Here is a 23,842-nt window from a genome sequence, read left to right as displayed (position 1 = left end):
GAAAAATGGCAGCAGGTCCTCTGGACTGAATATTTGGCTGTAGCAGAAGGCAGTTTGTTCAGCTTGGAGAACAGTACAGGAATTAGTGTCTGCAGGCAACAGTGAAGCATGGTGGATGTTCCTTGCAAGTTTGGGGCTGCATTTCGGCAAATGGAGTTGGGGATTTGGTCAGAATTAATGGTCTCCTCAATGCTGAGAAGTACAGGCAGATACTTATCCATCATGCAATACCATCAGGGAGCCATCTGATTGGCCTCAAATTTATTCTGCAGCAGGACAACGACCCCGAACATACAGCCAATGTCATTAAGAACTGTCTTCAGCTTAAAGAGCAAGGAGTCCTGGAAGTCATGGTATGGCCCCCACAGAGCCCTGATCTCAACATCATCGAGTCTGTCTGGGATTACATGAAGAGACAGAAGCATTTGAGGCTGCCTAAATCCACAAAAGAACTGTGGCTAGTTCTCCAAGATGTTTGGAACAACCTACCTGCTGAGTTCCTTCAAAAACTGTGTGCAAGTATACCTCAAAGAATTGATGTTGTTTTGAAGGCAAATCAAAATATTGAATTGATTTAGATTTTTCTTCTGTTCATTCACTGTTCATGCATTTTGTTAATTGATTTTTAAAAAAAAACTATATATAAATATATTTTTAAAAGCATACTTTTACAGCATTTTTTCACACCTGCCTCAAACTTTTGCACAATTCTGTATGTTTTTTTTAATTTGAGATTTCCAAATATTCATTATCTTTATCGATTTAATTTTACAGAGACATTTTTGTATTTAATTTAAAATAGTAACATATTACTGTAAGCAATTGACTACTTTTAACATAAAAACTTGGCTGTCTGAGATCAGAAGCAAGGAGCCAACCAAAGTCTGCAGAAGAACTGTGGCAAGTTCTCCAACATGCTTGGAACAAACTCCCTGCTGATTGTCTTTTAGAACTGCAGGACAGCGTTGGTTATTTCAGAGAAGTGATGCAATTGTAACGCCGAAGGGTGGTCACAAAAAATATGGATTTGATTCAACTATTCTGCCAAATTACTAAAATGTTATGTAAAATGTATAGTATGTTTATTTAGGACCTTTCATTGAATTATTTTTGAAAGAATCTTATCTGTACAAAATGTTATACAGGTGCCTAAGACTTTTGCACAGCACTGTACATATATTATACATCAAAATATTCTGCGTTTTATTCTCAAATTTTTAATTATGAACATTTGTTTAAGAACATTACTCTGTCAAAATAAAACAACAAAATAGTGTCTCTGTCTCTCTCGGATTGTTCAATACAATAAATTACCACTGAATCTTGAAGGAGACATGCCTGAGTGTAAAACCAATGGTAAGATTGTATGTATATTTATTCCTTATTTAGTTGCCGATATTGGTATTACAATCATGTGGTATAATTACAGAATAATTTTTCTTCTGTATGTATATTTTTTGCCAATTGGTGGACTGCTCATATGATGGTGGATTTAGCAAGATGTCAAACAGAAATATTTACCTTTGAGGAAAAAGACCTGCTCCTGCAGGAGTCCGTTAAAATAGTCTGAATTGTATCATTTGACACATATTTGTTTTTAGTGTCTGAATTTTTATTTTTCTGAATAAGTATTTTAGTTCTCTTTAGAATCGTTTTGTTCAATTATGGAGAAACAGGTGAAATCGCCAGGGTATTTCATAACTTAATTTGTCAAGGTCTGGTCACTGTAATTAAAAACGAATGTTACGAACTAAGAATAGGGTTAAAAACTAGCGTTGAAATGGTGACATTCGAATTAATCCTGTTTTTAGAATGTTATCCAAATCTTGAAAATGCACAATGAATCCCAAGGACCAAAGAATTCACAGCATGCCACAGAGAATATCCAACTGATCTGAGGGCTGTGGTGTTATGTTCCACCTGACTTAGGTAAACATCTTAGGCACATTTTCAGCAGCCTACTACAAAACTCCTCTCTATTTGGCTACAGTGCATGTTTTCATGAGTTTTCCATTGAATGATACTCATGATATATAATTTTTCTTCCTTGCAGAGCATTTCTTTTCAGGAGTTCAAATCGTTTTGCCTCTTCACAAACAACCTGGAGGACTTTGCATTTAGTGTGAAAATGATCAGTGAAGCCAACCGTCCAATTGGAATGGGTAATTTGACTCTGAATATCATCTTGCTGGACAGATAATTAATAGACTATTTACTACCTTTTTTTTGGAACTTTGAATGTAACGTCTCTTTGTTTATCTTTTGCTTACAGCGGAATTCAAACGAGCAGTAAAAATTGCAACGGGCAATGAGCTTTCTGAAAATGTGCTAGATACAGTTTTCAAGATATTTGACCTTGATGGTGATAATCGCCTCAGTCACAAAGAGTTCATTGGAGTGATGAATGACAGAATTCTCCGTGGGCTGAAGGTAAAAATATATCCCAAAGTCAATGCCTACCTTTCTGTTTATGTAGTGTTGTATATTTCTAAACCTCAGAGTGAAAGACTGACCAATAAACTGAATAGAAGTGGCAAAAACAATTATACACTGTGTCAATGAGTGACGCATTCTATTGCTTAAAAAAACGTGCATGTTAGATCAATTTAAAACGGCCCCCATTCCAAACATCCTCATTCCAGAGGGGTTTATATCTCTGACATTCTCCTGTGTACAGTGACCTCCAAAATGTTTCACACCCATGATAATGGATAGAGAGGGAAGACGCACACCCAAAACTGTAAAGAAGAAGATCGTCACACACTATTATCCGCCAAGTAATTTATTACAAATAAAACTAGTTTCGACACAGTGTCTTCTTCATGTTATATGCTGTGCCAATGGTGTGTGGAGTCCTATGTATAAAATACAGGTGGTTAGTTATCTTTCAGAATTGCAGCTTTTATTTCCTCGTATTTACGCCTAGATTAAACTACTTTTCGTATCAGACCACCCAATTTTTAGGTGAACAAAAGTATTGGAACAGAGAGTATTTAAGTAAATGAAACTAAATAACACTTAATAACCTGCAACCCATTGACATCACCAAACTGTTGCATTCTTCTTTTTTCGATGCTTTTTCAGGCTTTTATGCAGCCTCTTTCAGTTGTTGTTTTGGTGGGCTTTTCCCTTCCCTTTAATATCTTCTTTAGGTGGTGAAATGCATGCTCAATTTGGTTAAAGTCTGGTGAATGTCTTGGCCAGTCAAACCACAGATACTTAGCAACACTTAAGCAAGTTTAGCCTGTGATGTCACAGTAGCCTCTGCCCTCTAGCAGAGTTCATATATACTCACTTTATTATGTACATCTGTACACCAGCTTGTGAATGCAAATACACTGCTCAAAAAAATGAAGGGAACACCTAAGTGACACATCAGATTTGTTCAAGTTGAAAATCTTTACTGATGTACATTCTATAATTTGTTGAGAACAAAATGACATAAACACAGTCAAAGGAAACCAAAATCATCAACCCATCGAGGACAGGATTCAAAATCACACTGAAAATCAAAGTAAAAAATTGAAATCACAGGCTGATCCAACTTTTTATCAATCCAAATTTTATCACGGCAGCTCATAATGTGGCTCTTTAGTGTGTATTGCCCCAGTGTGCCTGTACACACTCCCGACAACAACTGGTGTTCTGGGGGATCTCCTCCCAGACCTGGATCAGGGCATCAGTGAGCCCCTGGACAGTCTGTGGCGGTACTTGGCGGCGTCAGATGCACCGATACATAACGTCCCATATGTGCTCAATTGGATTTAGGTCAGGGGAACGTGAGGGCCAGTCAATGGCATCAATGCCTTCCTCATCCAGGAACTGCCTACACACTCTGGCCACATGAGGCCGGGCATTGTTCTGCGCCAGGAGGAACCCAGGGCCCACTGCACCAGCATAAGGTCTGACAATCGGTCTGAGGGTTTCATCCCGGTACCTAACAGCAGTCAGGGTATCATTGGCTATGACATGGAGGTCTGTGCGACCCTGTGTGACTTGGTGTTACACTGTGATGATTAAGTGTTCCCTTAATTTGTTTTGAGCAGTGTATTTAAAGACCATAGTATTAGCAGTAGAAGCAATAGTCCTCTGATTTTCCACAATCACACCGCATTTTCTTCAGAAAATGCACATCTCTGGTTATATAATGAAAACAGAAGGAGTAATTTCTTATTTATTTGTCATGCAAGTTGAACTGTTCGGAACTATCATTCCTCTACATTATTGCATGAATCAAGCTAAAATTGGTAATCTTTTAAGGCAAGGGTCCAAACAACCAAATCCTCAATACATTTAAATTCCAAACGCGGAGAAATATCAAACAAAAAACATTTAAAAAAAGAATTCAGGGGTAACCAGGGGTAACCGACAATGATGAGCTTCACATATTAGTTAATATATGTCGGGTGGGGGATAGGCAGGGGTGTCTTGGTTACCACTGAGATAGATTGTGAACAGTTCCAATACATGTAAAATGAAAATGAAGAGACTGAGATGGCCACTGCAACATAGTCATTTTATCGTCATTTAACCATTTCTTGAGAGATATTTCCTGGAAATATTGTAAAAAGTTGTATTAAAGAACTTTTCTATTTTAAAATAGAACCTGTATTGTTTGCTTCCTTGCTCATCTTCATCGAGGATGTGAAAATTGTATGGTGCATGTCTACGTGGTGTGTATAAAATTTGCATGTCAAAAGAAATGACAGCTACAATACTGTTAAAATGACTAGTGTAGTACTGAGTAATGTTTTTCTGCAGGTGCAACATCAGCATGGTATCACTGGCTACTGGCGGTGTGTAAAGAGAGAGACCCTAAAAGGTGCACAAGAGGTCTTCAGACAGACAGGAAGTCCCTTTTAAGTTATATTTACGGAAGCTGTGGTCTGCTGTGTTCATATCACTATTGTTACCCTTCATAATGTATACATCTTGCATGTAAATTATTGTTAACATATACTGTATCAGTCAAATGGTTGGACACACCTTTCCATTTTCTGCTTTTTCTGATTGATGAAAAACAGAGTAAATAAAACGTTCAAACAACTCACATGTGGTCAAAGTGCAGATTCTCAGCTTTTATTTAAGCATATTTTAATATATTTTGGTTTTTGTTGTAATTGCAGTGCTTGTTATATGTAGTGTCCCCCCCCCCCATTTCAATGGTTGAGATAAAATAACATAATGGGAAAAAAAATGGTTAAATGTTTTGTCTATTGTCGCACATCCTTTGCATGCTATGACTTCCTAAAGTCTGTGACATATCAACATCACCAGAGTCTGGATATCTTACTTTCAGGTCGTCTTACAACCAATACGAAAACCTCTTTGCATTTGAATGGATCTGGATTGGGGGGTGGAATGAGATTCAGCTGTAAATTATGCTGATACAGTATGGAGCACATTTGTTGGCTAAATGGTTTTAAGTCATCAAGGGTTCAAGGTATCAAATGAGCCTTAAACTATTGTGCTGTTGCCAGATATGCATTAGATACTGCAAGGGTTGTTTCTCCTGATAATTTTCCTGATGAGCTCCATGGAAAAATTATTCGGGAGAAACAACCCCTGTAGTATCAAACATTGAAATGGGGGCAATATATGAAAAGTGCTGTAATTAGTACATGGTGAAACCAAAATGTACAAAGATACTCTTTAATAAAAGGTGAGAATCTGCACTTTGACCACATGTGGATTTGAATGACAAACAGAGGAAATAAAACGGCAAAAAAAACAAAAAACTTTTGACTGGTACTGTACATAAACATTGCTTGTGACAAATTACATTTCATGAATCCCTCAAAATAGGACTTATGCTTTCTGTAGAAACAATTTTCGGTAACACTTTACAATAAGGTAACATGAACTGGCATTAACTAATGTAACTGGCAAACTACTAAGAAATTAATCTGTTTTTGTATTTATCATTAATTGATGTTCACAAATATGTTTTAATGCCAATTCATACTGGAATTAAAAAAACAGCTAATGTATTTGTTAATGGTTAACTGATAAGTTTAACCAATGGTTTGCTAATGTATACAATCAATATTCATGCATTAGTAATACTAATACATTAGTTAACAGATGCATTGAAATGTTAAAAGAATGCATTTGTATGTCAATTCATTCATTGTAATAACTCCATTATTTATTGCCAATCTATGTACCTTATAATAAAGTCTGAGGCAATTTTCTTTGCCTAGTTTTCTCCTTGTTTTCTTGTGAAAATGAACCTTTTTTCTTTTTTAATTGCTTTTTATTTCTTGAAATTCTATGTCATTGGAAGTGTCTCTTCAGTCAAATCAACTGAAACATTTATGTTGGCAATCTTTCAATTCTGTGGCTGATCTTTTGGAAATGTTCAAATTTTTACAATATACAAATAAAGGAAACATGCACCGGCTCCCATCAATGAATAGTGTCATAACTGAGTTCAACAATCTGCTATTTCTTACCAGAACTTCTCACATACCAATGCTGATGATGGCAGATACACATATATATGAGATGGAACAATTCTTGAATAACAAGTGGAGTACAAGTGTTCTTTGGATGTAGATGAGTAACTGGTGTTTCGGAGGAGGAAGGCTGCCTCTGGTAGACCCTGTACTTTATACTGTTAAACAAAATTTGATGAGGAAATACCTATATTTCCTTATACTGGGTACCACATATGCAGGTATAAAAAACACAAAAGCGGTATAAACACACAATTAGTAGAAAAAAAGTTAAAAGGAGAGACTGTTTCCAGAGACGTTCTACTAACTGTTGTTAAATGACCATTGTAAATACCTTCCTATCATTGAAAAAGACTCACTGACATGTTGACTCACCCTCTGCCTGTGTTTATAGTCCTTAAAGTCAGGTTTCAAAATATGCAGTTGACGGCCCGACACTACCAAAACATTGCCTAACTGTACAATAGCTCATTGGTTGAAAATTGGTTGAATTTCGAAGTAAAATGGGCCGTTCCAAACATTGTTCGGAGGAACAACGTCATTTGATTAAAAAGTCGATTGGAGAGGGGAAAACATATAAAGAAGTGTAGCAAATTATAGGATGGTCACCTGAATTCAAGCCACAGTACACTGTGAAGACAGTGAAGCATGGTGGTGCAAAAATCATGGTATGGGGATGTTTTTCATACTACGGTGTTGGGTTGCGTGTACCAGGGATCATGGATCAGTTCGAATACATCAAAATACTTGAAGAGATTATGTTCCCGTATGCCGAAGAGGAAATACCCCTGAAATGGGTGTTTCAACAAGACAACAACCGTAAACACAAGTAAGCAAGCAACATCTTGGTTCCAGACAAAAAGGATTGAGATAGTGGAGTAGCCAGCTCAATCCTCTGACCTCAACCCCATTGAAAACTTGTGGGGTGACATTAAAAATGCAGTTTCTGAAGCAAAACCCAATAATTCACAGGAACTGTGGAAAGTAGTTTGTTCATCCTGGGCTGAAATACCTGTTTCTAGGTGCCAGAAGTTGATTGACTCAACTGCTGCGCATCTGCGTTGCATTATCAAAAACAATGGTTATGTAACTAAATATTAGTTCAGTAATTTAAAATGAAGTTAAATCTTGAAAGATTTATTCAGTTTATATAGTTTGAAGAGCGTTTGAAGAGAAAAATGTTGACACTGCCATTTTTTGGAACAGATTAATATTCCTTTTCTTTGCTAAGACTAACACAGACTAGTTAAAATTTGCTAATGCTTTGTATCCTACAGTGCATGTCATGACTCGTCAGTGCGGCCTCTCACTCTGCCTTTTCCTATCTGGTGCCACCATTATTGAAATTTGGCACCAGCTAACGATTCTGAAAGAGAGGGTCTCTGATTTAGGTCCTGCTTTGATAGGCAGCTGCTCCTGATTGACCAGCCAAAGGAAGTTCTACTATTATCAGAACCAAAAGGTCTTTATGTTACTTCCATGTTCGCGAATGCTGAAGCATAAGTAGGAGCAATAAATATATATATTTTTTAAACTAGAATGGTAAAGTGTACACCAGGGATATCCAGGCCTCATTCCAGATGCTACTAGGAAGAGAGAGAAAACACCAGTTTTATGTATGGTGTGCACTGAAAACATGGCAATGGATGTAAAAAATGCGACCACTGCACTTGCCCGATGGACATTTCTGCACCTGACGAGTTAGCGCATAAATGAAGCGTGGAAAGTTAATTCAGGTCCAAAACCTGCATGTAGGCGACAATTTACTTGGGAGGACTGAAAAGTCGGCGTCGGAGCACACTTTCTGTTCCCAGCAGTCAATGATCAATACGAAGAGGACGGATTCTACCACAACATAACTGGCACCTGATTGGATTGCACTGTGTTAGTTTGTTTTGGAAAAACAGAACAATATGGTGTACCATTTATAAACCTTTTCTTATTCCTCTTAAACAGTTCACTAAAACATGTGAGACGGGTGCGTGGGGGTTGGACCCAAAATGCACGACTCAGAAACAATAGTTAGATAAAGTCCCGTCAGGGCTTTATTCGGGACGAATCCCAGGAGCGTAGTCAAAACAAGCAAAGTCCATACACGTAGATCCAGCCAAACAAACAATAAACAAAAAGCACGGTGCCGAGGGAAGAGGCAAACTCGTAGTCGGTACACGTGCAGGGATGTCCGGTAGTAGGAGAGCTGTCAGCGGGGCAGAAGTACAGGCGGACGGCAGGCAGGGTCGTAGTCGAGGGCGATGCGGAAGTCGAAACCATAAAACAATCAGCGAGGCAAAGGTACAAAAACGGTAGGCGAGGACGTGGTCAAAAACAAACGATGGTCAACGAAACAGAAATCAATAAACAGTGGTCGGTAAACAGGCTTGGATCTTAACGTGTAATCTATGACGGTAATGCTCAAGAGTTGCTTTGACGTACAAGAGGCAGACAATTTCGCAACGAACAGTAGCGCGACTGGGCTATAAATGCAGGTGTAGACAGGTGTAGACAATTAGTTAGAGCACAGCAAGGAAATGGAAAACAGGTGCGATGGATGACAAGTTTAACAAGGTAATTAGTAATCGTTAGTAATAAACCTATCCTGCCCTAGCATTAGTAAATTAGTAAATGACATGCACGAGTAACGTAAGGTAACATGAACACATGATTAGTTTGTTAGTTCTACCCAATCCTGATCTAGCGTTAGTAGTTTTAGTAATTAGACAAAATAGAAACAATTAGGGTGTGAATGACAGAAAGAGAGAGAGAAAGGCGGAACGCCAGGTTTGCGGAAAGACATGTAAAAGTGTATGTTTAACCAATGACTAGTCTACGTAACAATAAACATAAATCAAAACATAACACTAAACAAACTAAGACGATAACCACTCAACATAACAAGGTAAAATAATCCTAACTAAACATAACTAGACATGACAAGAAAATAAATCGTAACAAGAAACAAACTAAACAACATGACGAACCTAGACTAACATAATACATGATAAGACAATACGTGACTAAGACAAACTGAATAAACATAAAACATGGCAAGACAGACCTGAAACGTGACAACATGTTTCTGAAAACATTTGAAATAAGCAATATACAGTAAATCCTCAAATTGTGTCCGGGATTCTATTTGAAGCCGGGCCTCGGATAATAGCCGGGGGCGTGGTCGATTCGACAAATAAAGGCCGGCCCCCAAATACAAGCCGGGGTAATATTGCCTACCAGTAGGGCTATCAGTCCATGAGCACTAGAAGACATTGTTTCGATTTAACTCCATAAAAGAGCTCTTCTTAATATTTTATATTGTTGATTGGTTTAATACTGTTGCCAATGAAAAGTCGTTGTCCTACACCATGGGTCTCCAACACGTTGCTCTCAAGCTACCAGTCGCTTGCCGCCCCCTTCTGAGTAGCTTGCCAAAGGCTGAAGCAGTATACATTTAAACACAATTGTTGCCGCGAGGCATTCCAGCCTACGAATTTAATAAAAAGTAAATCAGGCAAAATAAAAAACTAACTCAATTTAGGCTACTTGGCTACGCAATAAGGTTTCCATGTATTTACAGCACACTGCACATTCAATGAATGAATGAAAGCGGCTGCCTTGGCTCGCAATAAACAGGCGGGTGAAAATCCCGACACTCTTTCAACTACATAAAACTTAACAGTGAACCATCAAATACCCCCCAGATTTCAGTGCCCATCAGTCCCAACATTTAGCAATTGAATCAAACAGTCCATCCATCCATCCATCCATTAGCTTAACCCGCTTATCCTGAACAGGGTTGCAGGGATACACCCTGGACAGGTCGCCAGTCCATCGCAGGGCACACACACCATTCACTCACACACTCACACACTCATACCTATGGGCAATTTAGACTCTCCAATCAGCCAACCTGCATGTCTTTGGTCTGTGGGAGGAAACCAGAGTACCCAGAGGAAACCCACGCAGACATGGGGAGAACATGCAAACTCCGCACAGAGAGGCCCCGGCCGACGGGGATTCGAACCCAGGACCTCCTTGCTGTGAGGCAGCAGTGCTATCCACTGCACCATCCGTGCCACCCTGAATCAAACAGTCCAAAAGTAAATTAAATCCCAAACCAAAGCGAAAATCTTTTGATAGCCTACCGGTATGCTGCTCCAAACAAAACGCATGTCTCACAATAAAACGCACTTTAGGAAAAAAAGATCCTTAACGTGCTGTTATCTACGCTAATTTGTTATTGTTCATGAAGGCGTGTCTGACAAGTTGTTATTTTATGGATTCTGGACTTGCATGTGATTTATTGTGTCTGAGAATATTTGCAATAAACTATGACTTACCAAACGGTGTTCCTGATTAGCCTACACTAATTGATTTCTGAACGGTTACAGGAAGTGTTGAACAGTGTTGGCCCACTTCAAGTGTAGCCTTTTACTTTATTTCTAAGAATAAAATTCTACAACAGAAGCCTAATGAGAAATAAAGGCCTGCCTCGAATACAAGCCTGCCCCAAATAAAGGCCTGTGCTTTGTCCAGCCTAAGTAAATAAAAGACCCCGGCCACAATTTGAGGAATTACGGTTGCTTATTCTTGATTCATATTTCATCTGCAACAGTTTAGTTTTTGTGAGCCATGCAAGCTGCAAATACAGAACCATTAAACTCACCGGAGTGCAAACTTCACACACTGCAAGGCACTCCATCGAAAATGAATGGAATGCGTTGCGCGCCTGATTAGGTCTGTGAGCATGAGTGTCGCATTGAAACAGTGACATCCGGTTTTGTCCTGCCGTCTACCGTTAGCTGTGTAAACGGCCCTTCATTTTCCCAATAATGCATATTTGTAAGCAGATGCTTGTAGCCAATGGAACAATGCATTTGTAAATAATGTTAATTGCATTGAAGGTCGTTATTTAAAATAGGCTATTTTAAACCTCTAAATTGAGTTATCCTATTATAAGCCCGTTAAAATAATTTAGTGTAGGCTATTGTAATTCTACATCAATGGCTTACAACAGGCTTATGGCTTAAAATATTACATAGGCTATGTCAGGGTAGCAGACAGCGTACGGTCTTACTACCGACAAGTAGCCTATGTGATACCGTGCTTGCTTTCTCTGTCTGAAAGCTATCTGTAAAAATACTTTTCTCCCTCTGTGTCTTGTCAGCATTAAGAACACTCACTCCCGCTGAAAAATGGGAAGTACACTCAGGGTAAAGTGATTTGTTTCTGTCGGTTATAATTTGCATCGGTTTATCATTCTGGTAAATTTATTAGTTTGCCTACAGTCCAGGCTGCTATAGACTAGATATCCAAAAGACAAGCTTGAAAGTTTAAATGGAGCCCACGTCACTTTCCATTTTTATCGTTGGCATTGGCAACTTGTTTTACTACTTTCGTGTCAGGGTGTTTACATTAACATTCTTTATTTATGTTTGCCCATGGTTGTAAATATTACAACTTGAGAAATACAAAATGAAATATAACATTTTGCAGAATAATGAAAAACGGTCTGGAATCTACCTAATTCGACTGGACCTTATGATACAGGCTACCACCTCAAAAGTTATCCTATTATCAGGCTAAATAGGCCTAGGCTACATCCTGAATGTCATTGAGCGGGGAATTCTTGACCGCATCGTTCCCTCTTAACGTCCGCAGTTCCCATTCATTACGTTTTGCCATTCCTCCAGTTTCCCTGCATTCCCTGCAGTAGGCAGAAGTTGCCGTGACAGTCGCCATGTTGGTCTCAGTTTTTGCCTGCAGTAGGAAGCAGTAGTAGTTGAGGCTGAAGATTGGACCTGCTGGAAATGTAACTCATAAGCGAAATGAGCAACATCGCCAAATTATTTTGCCGAACCAATGCACAATCCAACACGGGCATTGGGGAATAGGCGACAGCTACAATGATGAAGGAAGCCTTTATGAACAATGCTTTTTTCACCTGAGATCAAAGGAATTGACAAAAAATATGAGAATGGAATTTAGAAAAACTAGCAAAGCCTTTTTTTTCCTCGCAAACGTAGACCGAAAACAGAGGCGGGACATGGGAGCTTTGTGGCATTGCAGATTTACCGTCGATGCAGTTTTTTTGTGTCTGTATTGCTGACGATTCATTACTAATAATTCGTTTTCACGGTTATTTCTCACTGGGACGAATTTCTCGTGGTTTTCTGGAAGAGGCTAACTTTATATACGACAGCATTGTGTTGCCAGTGCGCTAGCTGGCTGCTAAGCTATCTAATAAGCTAGGTAGCTGGTTACGCTACGTCAAAACAGCTGGCCAGGGCAGGGTCTGCATTTGTGGATCTCCGTAATTGATAGTCCTCAGCAGAAAACAATAGTCTACGTTGAGTAAAATGAGGAAATACTGCATGCCTCCCCTTCGTCCTGTGTCCATTACATTGATTTGAAGATCATCGTGCTGAATCTAATTAACTACTAGCTCACCGGTGACATTCGAAGTTTTAAAAAGGTGAAACATTAGAAGTAGGCCTCTTTCCTGCTTCTGTGTAATAATTTACATTTATCACCATCTTCAAATTCTCGTTTGGAAAGCACACATTTGTACATTTTACACCATGTCTGGAGAGGTTCGTTTGAAGAAACTGGAAAAACTGATTTTGGACGGGCCAGCTCAAGCGAACGGCCAGTGTTTCAGTGTGGAAACGTTATTGGATGTCCTAATATGCCTCTATGACGAGTGCAACAGCTCGCCGCTCAGAAGAGAGAAAAATGTGTTGGAATTTCTGGAATGGGGTAAGTCATTGTTCTTTCACGATACGTTTTCCTGTACATAAACTGGCCAACACATTACTGCAATGTTCCTCCCGATGGCAGTTGCCTGCCCCTATAGCTACTCATCATTCATCAGCTTTATTTCGAAAATCACATGCTAAAAGCATTCAACTAGGGACGTCTTCTTTTGGGGTAGTGGACGTTAACTTGCTACATTTCCAAATAGCAGGTACTCGCACTACATGTAACGTTATTTGCGCTGGTGCTGTTTGCGTCTTTTTTGTTGGTAACTTTTTGTTGCCATTTAACACAAGAAACATGAGCAGCAATAATAATTTCTGACCTTGCAATTAAATGCAAATTTGTGCAATGCGTAATAATTCAACATTTTTATCTAGTATAGCAATGTTAGTATTTACAACTGAGAGGTCGTGTTTAAGCATAAGAAAATTGTTTATATGCGTTGGTTTGTTGCCAATACTAACCCTTGTTGCGGTAGGGTTAGTTTCCTTGTCCTGGTAGACTTGTGGGAAGGTAGATGATGTCCAAGTGTGCCAGCATGCTGACTTATGTCGTACAAATGTACGGAGGCCGAAAGACACGAATGAAGACAAGCTGAAGGGTCATTCCGTGAAAAATCAAACCGAGGTATTGGGAGTGACCACTGCAATTTTGCTCAAACTTTGTAAATGTCCCTTATATATTCAATAGAGAACATGTAAAATATTAGCCTCATTGGAGCACATTTGGACCTAGTTGATGGACTGACACTCTGTACCAAAACATTGTATAGCTGTACAATAATTCAAGCTCATTGGTTGAAAATTAGTTAATTGCCACAGCCAATGGGGTGGGGTTTGAAACTTTCTACCTTATCTACTTTGAATATCTCACACTTTTTTGTCATTTTCTGGCCTGATCCATCTTTGGTGTTGTACATTTTTTAAAATAAAAGATTTGACTTTATTTTGCTTGTGGCCGTTTCTTAACCAATGGAATAATATGGAATGGAATGGAATAACATACACCAAGTGGTGCTGATGTAGGAAGCTATCAATGTATGTTTTATTGTGAATTAAGGTTCTCTTTGAAATGATCAAAACATGCGAAGACATGGCAATAACAACTCACTTGTTTGTACAGGCTTAGGCCTTTTATGCCTTTTGAAGTACTCAAACTTTCATTTAGATCGGAAACTTTCCACCTTACCAAGTACTTGGTTGAATATGCAACGCTTTGTGGTCTTTTCTGGCCGGACCCTACTTTGGTATTGTATAATTTTTGAATTGATTATCTATTTCACTGAATTTTCCTTGTGGCTGTTCTTAACCAAATTATCTACTATAATATATATATAATATAACAGAATCTATATTATAGTAGAATCTATATATAAGTAGAAGTGTCCACAAACCCCAATTTCCACTTCCCCATTTTGGGTTCCACCCCCAATTTAAGTTTTTTTGAAGGAGGCAAACACATTTTACAATTTTTACTATTTATTTTAATACTCTGTGCAGTACAGAACATAAGCATGCACACAAAATAAAAAATGAATAAAAATACTAAATTGACTTGACGGCTGTACATGCATAACTGTTTTTAGACAGATCAACTGCATGATTGCTTGAACTTGTGCATGTCCAATGCATCACGCCTGTCAGTTGTACAGGGGACCTCTACGAATGGCCTTTGAGATGGGCCATATATTTGATGGGCCATGTTTAAACCTCTGCTTCTGCATATTCTGCAAAACATCCCTAGGCATAACACAGTGACTTAACATTTAAAATAGCCTATATGGTATCTTACAAAAATTAATTAAAATAGCAGCAATTCACAATGTAATAGTTTTTTACAGGAAATATATATATGAATACTGTACATGTGTATATATATATATATATATAATATGTATAATACACGTGTACAGTATTCATAAAAGTGCGTTATTTGAATGGGTCTTTTATAATGTAGCCTATTAATTCTCATTTACGTTTGTATTGTGTGAAAATAAATAATGTACTACTGATCATGTTCCATTTTGTAAAGCCAGCCAGAGTACTTTTTGTCCGTATACCACTCCGGATTCTACCCAGTCACTCTGTGGTTAGAGGTTTGCGCATTATCAAGCGGAGGAGGAAGCGGTGGTGAGGAAGATGGGGAAGTTTGGGTCTGCTTGTTCGGCTTGTCTGTGGCTGGAAGGAGCCTGATATTTTGGGCTGATTTTATCTGCCATCTCTGCTTACAATGCGAGAGAAATGGCAAAGGGCCCTGTGCCAAAGTTTGGGAACCCTGTCAGTTAGTACTTTGAAACTCTTCATCGGGCAACTTCACCTGTTTGTAACTTTTCCTCGGGCAGCTATCACAATTCCCCTTACTTCCTGGCAGAATTCGGCCTCTTTGCATGTACAGCATTTTTTAGATCTCACCACAGATTTTCTGTAATATTCAAGTCAGTGGACTGTGGTGGCCATTCCAAAACCTTCATCCTTCTTTCCTGGAGGTACTTCATGGTTGATTTCGAGTTATACATTGGATCAGTATCTTGCTGGAATACTCAGCCTCTCTTCAACTTCAATGTCTGGACTGATCATTGTACATTTGCCTCTAGATCTCTAGGATTTCTCAATATTTGGTGGTATCGATTGTTCCTTCCACTTGCACAATATTTTAGGTGCCCCCAGCTGCCACACAACCACAAACACGGTGGATCCACCTCCATGCTTCACAGTTGGCATAGTCTTCTTCTCTACAAAGGCTTTACCCTTTTTTCTCCGAACATGCAGTACTGTGCAAAAGTTTTAGGCAGGTGTGAAAAAATGCTGCAAAATAAGAAAGAGGAATGCTTTCAAAAATAGAATAATAGTTTATTAATAGTTTGTTAATAGTTTATTTTTTATCAATGAACAAAATGCATGAACAGAAGAAGTGAATGAACAGAAGAAAAATCTAAATCAAATCAATATTTGGTGCGATCACCCTTTGCCTTCAAAACAGCATACATTCTTCTAGGTATACTTGCACACAGTTTTTGAAGGAACTCGGTAGGTAGGTTGTTCCAAACATCTTGGAGAACTAGCCACAGTTCTTCTGTGGATTTAGGCAGCCTCAACTGCTTCTGTCTCTTCATGTAATCCCAGACCGATGTTGAGATCAGGGCTCTGTGGGGGCCATACCATCACTTCCAGGACTCCTTGTTCTTCTTTATGCTGAAGATAGTTCTTAATGACATTGGCTGTAAGTTTGGGGTCGTTGTCCTGCTGTAGAATACATTTGGGGCCACTCAGATGCCTCTCAACTCCATTTGCAGAAATGCAGCCCCAAACTGGCAAGGAACATCCACCATGCTTCACTGTTGCCTGCAGACACTCATTCTTGTACTGCTCTCCAGCCCTTTGGCGAACAAACTGCCTTCTGCTACAGTGGTCACACCAAATATTGATTTGATTTAGATTTTTCTTCTGTTCACTCACTTTTTTGTCAAGTGATAAAAATAAACTATTAACATTTCTCTTTTTGAAAGCATTCTTATTTCTTATTTTACAGCATTTTTTCACACCTGCCTAAAACTTTTGCACAGTACTGTACCTTTTTTGGTGGTAGCCAAAAACCTACATTTTGGTATAGTCAGTACAAAGCATGTTGTTCCAAAAGGCTTCAGGCTTCTCAGTATTTTCTTTTGCATACTTGTGTTGTTTGTTCTTTCTGCCATGTCTGTCTTTGTTTAAAGTAAGTTGTATTGCTGTCTTGTGAACATCTAAACCCGTGTTTGCAGCTCCACTTTTTTGCAGCTCTTCTGCAGTGTGTGGTTTCTTCTGAGCATTTCTCAGCAGGTCTGGGGCCATTCTGTCTGACCTCTTTCTTGGTCTTCCAGACCAGGGCAGCATTGGCTCAGGCGGTAAGAGCAGGTGTCTTGGTTGCCGGTTTGATCCCGCTCTGGGTGTGTTGAAGGGTCCCTGAGCAAGACGCCTAACCCCCAAATGCTCCTAAGAAGCTGGTTGGTGCCTTGCTATATGAATGCCAGCCTTGTACCATTTCCCTTGCCTTGACTTCAACCCTTCCATTTATTTAAAATTTTTCAGTGACAAAGAATAACCCAAAGGGGTTCCCAAACTTTTGCACAGGGCCCTTTTCTTTAAAAAAAAATAAATAAATAAATAAACTGTAAAAAATGTAAAACTTGCTTTAAAATTTGCAGAAATGTCTCATGTTTAACTGTGCATGTAGCCTAAAGAGGCTTTAAAAACAACTGAGATAAGAAGTTTGGGGAAAAAGCATTTTCTTTTTACAAACCACAAGTGAGCATAGTGGCTAGCCTTTTCCATTTCCTTTCCCAACTGATGTACACTTAAAATGGTGGAGCCAAACAGTTGCACCTGTGTTTCATTTCAAGTTAATCAATCAACCAATTCAATTAATTTACTGGTGACTGGTGAAGGGCCACTCCTTCACAGTGCCATTTAGAGTTCAGGTTTGCTTTCGATCACATACAGATTAATTGTAACAGACAATTAAACCGGGGGTTCCCAGATCTTTGCACCCCACTGTAAACTGTGTTTTAAACTTCTACATTACATTACATTACATTACGTGGCATTTAGCAGACGCTCTTATCCAAAGCGACGTACAACAAAGTGCAAATCAATCACAAGAACAAGTGCAAAAGTAGACCTGAGAGGACAGTACAGTTCCGAGTCCTAGTGTAAACATACAGAAATTCAGAACCCTTGAAGAGTACAATCAGCTTTCAAACTAGCATACCACTGTTGGCAGCTAGAATACAACAACAGTCAATAAAAACAACAATACCTATACAAGTAACGATATCTATACATAAGTGCCATTACGGTCTAAGGCTAATCACAGTGATTGTGAGTTGGGGAGGGAAAGGTGTAGCCTGAAGAGATGGGTCTTCAGTCTGCGCTTGAAGGAGGTCAGAGACTCTGCCGTTCTGACATTCACCGGGAGGTCATTCCACCACCGTGGGACCAGGACAGACAGCAGTCGTGAGCGTGAAGTGCAGGTGTGGCGAGGGGGAGGCGCCAGACGGCACGAAGTGGCAGAGCGGAGGGGTCTTGTTGGTGTATAGGTCTTGATAAGGGATTGAATATACACAGGGGCTGATCCTTTAACTGCCTGGTATGCGAACACCAAAGTTTTAAATTTGATGCGAGCCATAACAGGCAGCCAGTGGAGGTTGCTGAGCAGGGGGGTGACATGTGAATGTCTGGGAACATTGAATACCAGATGGGCTGCAGCATTCTGGATGAGTTGTAGGGGTCTGATGGCAGATGCTGGAAGGCCAGCCAGCAGAGAATTGCAGTAGTCCAGGCGGGACAGGACCATTGCTTGAACAAGGAGCTGAGTGGAGTAGGTGGTGAGAGAGGGTCGGATTCTCCGGATGCTGTACAGGAAGAACCTGCACGCCCGGGTCACCATAGCGATGTTCTTGGAGAAGGATAGCCTGTTGTCCATCACCACTCCAAGGTTTCTTGCACTAGGGGATGAGGTCACTGTGGTATCCCCTAGTGAGATGGAGAAATCAGAGAAGGGAGAGGTTAAAGCAGGGATGAAGATCACCTCCGTCTTATCTGGGTTGAGCTTTAGATGGTGGTTGCCCATCCAGCTCTGGATGTCTCTCAGGCAGGCGGAGATACGGGTAGAGACCTGTGTGTCTGATGGGGGGAAGGAGAGAAAGAGTTGGGTGTCATCGGCATAACAATGATAGGAGATGCCATGAGCAGAGATAACGGGGCCAAGGGCTCTTGTGTAGATGGAGAAGAGGAGGGGTCCGCGGACTGAGCCCTGGGGGACTCCTGTAACAAGGGGGCGAGGGGTTGACACTCCTCCAGCCCAGGACACCTGGGAGGACCGGCCAGAGAGATAAGATTGGATCCACTCTAAGGCTGTGCCACAGATCCCTGTAGATGCCAGGGAGGCTAAGAGGATGGAGTGGTTGACCGTGTCGAACGCCGCAGAGAGGTCAAGAAAGATCAGGGCAGAGGAGAGAGAGGTTGCTCGTGCAGCCTGAAGGGACTCGTTGACAGAGAGGAGTGCAATCTCCGTCGAGTGGCCAGGTCTGAAGCCGGACTGGTGGGGGTCCAGCAGGTTATTCTTATCACCATTGACAAATTTACATATCTAATTTATGGAAGGAGGCGGGCGACTAGTGTGTACTGTTGGTTGACCATGGGAGAAATGTGCATTGGAAGTGGGGGAAAACGTGTGCCAAAGTGTAAATCTAATTTGATTTTTGGTCTAATGGGCAGGCATTGTGTTGCATGTGGGCAGAGGGCCATATATGAGGTGAGGTTATAAAGGGCTTGTTTCTGCCGGAGCGAGAGAAACAAGGATATATCTAGTTAGCAGCAGGGCTTCAGGGCTCTGGGGCTGCATGCTGCTGTAATGGGAGCTGTTTAGGCAATTTTTAACATTTTTTAAACAACAGAATGAATTGGCCAATTGCGTCTTTTAAGCAATGTCAATTTTGCATTGTTTGTGAGCAAGCTTAGAGAAGGGCGTGCACTGCTGGAGTCCAGTGGTATTGAAGTGGATGGGTTCTTCCTGGAGAGTGGCAGGGATACCCCAGGAACTTTCTGTTAGGGGTGACCGAGTAGCGCATTACTCATATGTGTTTCCGTATCTGTTAAACCAATTAAATCAGCTGTTACTCGTTACTCGTCCTCGGAAGTGGGCATGACGTAACCCAGCAGACGAGTCGTTTAAACAATCCCCCGTATTACATTGCGTTTTGCAGTACATTGAAACAAAGACTTTCACCTGAACTACTACAGTTTTGCACTTCAAACCAAAATTTTAAATATAAAATGATGTGTGTGTATGTGTATGAACAATTTTACAAGCAGCACTTTTAGCTGAGCCGCATGCCCATTCGTATCAGAACCACTTTCTGCGTTGCCGTCATACTCGCCTCTTTAAACACACACCCACATTTTCCTGCAGCACTATTCTCTCAAACAGCACCTGCGTCACAGTTTGTTCCATAAATAAAATCATGCAGATAACAATCACTCATACCGTAAATCACAAACACATTTGTGACCAGCAACCACACTCCCGTCTAGATCCCTGGACCGCTAACTCTCATGGCAATCTGTGACAATGGCAATGGAGTCAATACACCTGATTCAATACACTCGGCTCGCATTGATTATCGGTACGCTTCAAAATAAGTTGGAACACAACTGCTCTATTCCCTTCTTTCGGATGATGTCTATCCATCACCCACACTACAGTACAGTTAGCCTAAAGTAGCCGGCTAGGCTACCGACCACTTAGGTTACAATACAATTATTTAAATTCTAAATAGGCTTATTTAAATTCAGCCTTTAGGAGCTAAAAATGTATTCATTGCCCTGATTATTAAAACACTGTATTCATAAGTACGATTGATTTCTTTAACAACCCCGACCGGAAAATTCTGCATGTGTAGGGCGTTACGGGTTTATTCAGAGCAGTAGCCTAATCCTGCTTTGTGACATACCTCCGGTTCAGATTGCTTACTAGCTAGCTAGCTACAGCAGATACTGTAGCTAAATTGCTATACATGTAGCAACAACAGCATTAAGCCAACAGGGTCCACCATGATAAGAGTTTAATGTTATATTAGACCAACTGTTGGATTAACTAACACGAAGGACCAGAAACCGAGCTGTTGAGTAGTTAAATGTTGGCGAAGAATGGCTTGAGATTAAGGATTTTCAGATGTCCTCACGCATTAAAGTATGTTCAGACCACTTCAGATCACAGGTAATCTCACCAGAAGTCAAAATCACTAGCTACATTAACAAAAAACTTGAACAAACAAATCAAGCCAATTTCAATCGCCCACATGTTCAGCACAATCCCAGTACCTATCCCAGCGACACAAGTCTCTTGATATGTGCAACAGAGAAGTGAGGAAAATAACAGCAGGCAGTAGTTTTTAGTGACGTACAGCTACTGAAACCAATGTAAACAAATAAAGCAGGCCAATTCTCCAATTACGAATAATGAATCCAATTACTCATTCAACATTTGTATTCAGAAAATCCATACTCGAAACTGAAACGAAAAATCTGCTCACCCCTACTATCTGTGTGTGTCTGTTGGTTAAGGGGGGGGGGGGCAGCTATACGGCAGAATGCCATATCAGCGAATTATTGTTTAAAGGGGCACCTTGATCACTCTAATAATTTTCTATATTTGATGTATAGATTGATGTGGTGTGTGTCAGCTTTAGGTTTGTGCTGTGCAATAATTACTTGGATTGTGTTGGATTGTGTTGTGTTTACCTGTAAAAATCAGTATTTTGTATTGATACATATATGGGCATACACATTCCACAGTAATGTTAACACTTATTTCCCAATCTTTCTTTCACTTTTACCATTAGGGTGTATATTTTAGTGAACAGTCTTAATTTGCCCATTGTATTAATACATTGTTATGCTATTGCTCTTAGTGCTGGATGCATTGTCACAAAAATAAGTATTTTCAGTCAACTACATTCAATGGCTTTTTGAAGGAGCTCACTGAACTAAAGGTAAATAAGGAAAAGTGAATCTAATTTTAGAATGTTAAGTTTTAATAGATAATTCTACAATCTTGTAAACATGAGAGGCTGACTGCAACTGCTAATGTAACATCCCTCATGTTTCTGGAAAATGGGTGTTTGAAATAGGATTGCATTAAAAAAGCTAACTTTCACAGAGCTTGAAATTCAAATTGTTAATATCTTTTTGAACATTATGGGTGTGACAGTTAAGGACGCTTCATAAAATAAGAAGACATCTGTTTATTGCAAATGCACATCCCATTGTTTGAGTGCTTTTGCGTAAAATACAGTGACACTTTTCTGTTTTTTGACCGAGTTTGTCATCTAGCTTGCTGAAGTACCGCCTCTCAATGTGTAGACTCTGCGAGTGTACTGTAGTGTCCTGCAATAATGAAGGTGTCATTTGGGCATAATTTGCAGCTGTTTGCAGCTTGGGACGCTGAGGGAACTAATCCATTGCAATTAATTGACAGCTGCTTTACTGCAGCCATCACATCAAGTTCGATGGCAGCATCAAAGTAAGAGAATCGCAGAGGTTAATTTCTTGATGTTTGATGCACGCATTTATTCCCATATAGTGAATTGAGTTTAATGAGAAATGTAGTTCTGCATGATTTCTTATTTACTTGATACAAATTATAAACTGGGTGGCTATTCATGTTGGCTACATGATCTACAGGTTGTAAACGTGCACAGCATTTGCACACATTTTCTCACTGCCTAAACTTCAAGCACTAATGGATGACGAGCGCCTTATTCTTGAGGTAAAAAAATAAAATTGTGTATGACCCGACTGTACATTAACAAACTAGTTGACATTTGATGGCTGCAGTAGAACCGGGAGAATGTCAAAATGATGGCGATGATGAAGCTGTGCCGCTTAATTGCATTACATTAATGGCATTTGGCAGACGCTCTTATCCAGAGTGACGTACAGTTGATTAGACTAAGCAGGAGACAATCCTCTCCTGCAGCAATGCAAGGTTAAGGGCCTTGCTCAAGGGCCCAACCGCTGTGCGGATCTTATTGTGGCTACACTGGGGTTCGAACCACCGACCTTGCGGGTCCCAGTCATGCACCTTAACCACAATGCTGCAAGCTGCCCTGACAAAATGACAATGACAAAATATGTTGGAGAACGCATAATTATGAATAGCAGCCAACAAGTAGTATGAACATGACAAAAAATCTTACGGAAATGTATCTTAAAGGTACAATAGGTAAGATTTTTCTGTTAAAACATTGTTACAAGACCATTGTAAATCCCTTCCTATCATTGAAAAAAGGCTCACTGACTCACCCTCTGCCTGCGTTTTATAATGCTTAAATTCGGGTTTCACAATGTACATTTGTCGGGCCGTCAAATCAAAACATCAAAACATTGTACAGCTGTACAGCAATTAAAGATCATTGGTTGAAAAATGGTTCCAACTGCCACAGCCAGTGGCATTCTGGGGTCACTGCCCAAATTGCACTCCAGACAAGCAATCTTATCCAGAGCGACGTACAACGAAGTGTGAAGAGGACCTGAGAGGACAGTACGGTTCCGAGTCCTAGTATGACCATACAGATACAATCAGAACCCTTGAAGAATACATCAACTTCCAAACTATCATACCACAGTTGACAGCTAGAATACCCTGAGTACAACAATGCAATATCTAATACAAAACACAACAATATCAATATAACTCCATCAGTGCCATTATAGTCTATGGCATATAAAGGCTAATCATGGTGGTGAGTCTTCAGTCTGTGCTTGAAAGAGGTGAGAGACTCTGCCGTTCTGACATCCACTGGGAGGTCATTCCACCACCTTGGGACCAGGACAGACAGCAGTTGTGAGCGAGAAGTGCAGGTGTGGCGAGGGGGAGGTGCCAGATGGCACGAAGTGGCAGAATGGAGGGGTCTTGCTGGTGTATAGGTCTTGAGTGATTGAAAATGATTGAAAATATACAGGGGCTGATCCCTTAACTGGCTGGTACACGAGCACCAAAGTTATAAATTTGATGCAAGCCATAACAGGCAGCCAGTGGAGGTTGCTAAGCAGGGGGGTGATAAGTGAATGTTTGAATATTGAATGCTAGATGGG

General features: G+C 40.1%; 2 protein-coding genes across 5 annotated transcripts in view; both read left to right on the top strand.

Annotated features, from left to right (window-relative positions):
• The window catches only part of micu2 (mitochondrial calcium uptake 2), a 91,645-nt gene extending 85,233 nt beyond the window's left edge, over window positions 1-6,412 (top strand). For 2 of the 3 annotated variants that reach the window (XM_061241832.1, XM_061241831.1), the window contains exons 10-12: window positions 2,054-2,162; window positions 2,273-2,430; window positions 4,762-6,412. In XM_061241832.1, the coding sequence (XP_061097816.1) occupies window positions 2,054-2,162; window positions 2,273-2,430; window positions 4,762-4,863 (369 nt within the window). In that variant the 3' untranslated portion in view covers window positions 4,864-6,412. Of the gene's footprint in view, window positions 1-2,053; window positions 2,163-2,272; window positions 2,431-3,768; window positions 3,903-4,761 lie in introns of all 3 variants that reach the window. The other variant, XM_061241833.1, reaches the window with a different exon arrangement.
• Window positions 6,413-12,039: 5,627 nt separating this feature from the next.
• The window catches only part of LOC133128378 (serine/threonine-protein kinase MRCK alpha-like), a 159,555-nt gene continuing 147,752 nt past the window's right edge, over window positions 12,040-23,842 (top strand). For both annotated transcript variants that reach the window (XM_061241830.1, XM_061241828.1), the window contains exon 1: window positions 12,040-13,211. In XM_061241830.1, coding sequence (XP_061097814.1) covers window positions 13,034-13,211 — 178 coding nt within the window. In that variant the 5' untranslated portion in view covers window positions 12,040-13,033. The remainder of the gene's footprint in view (window positions 13,212-23,842) is intronic.

The sequence above is a fragment of the Conger conger genome, chromosome 5 (assembly GCF_963514075.1).
Source record: "Conger conger chromosome 5, fConCon1.1, whole genome shotgun sequence".
Lineage (NCBI taxonomy): Eukaryota > Metazoa > Chordata > Actinopteri > Anguilliformes > Congridae > Conger > Conger conger.
The sequence above is the reverse complement of the archived record's forward strand: the minus strand, read 5'-3'. Positions and strand labels throughout refer to the sequence as shown.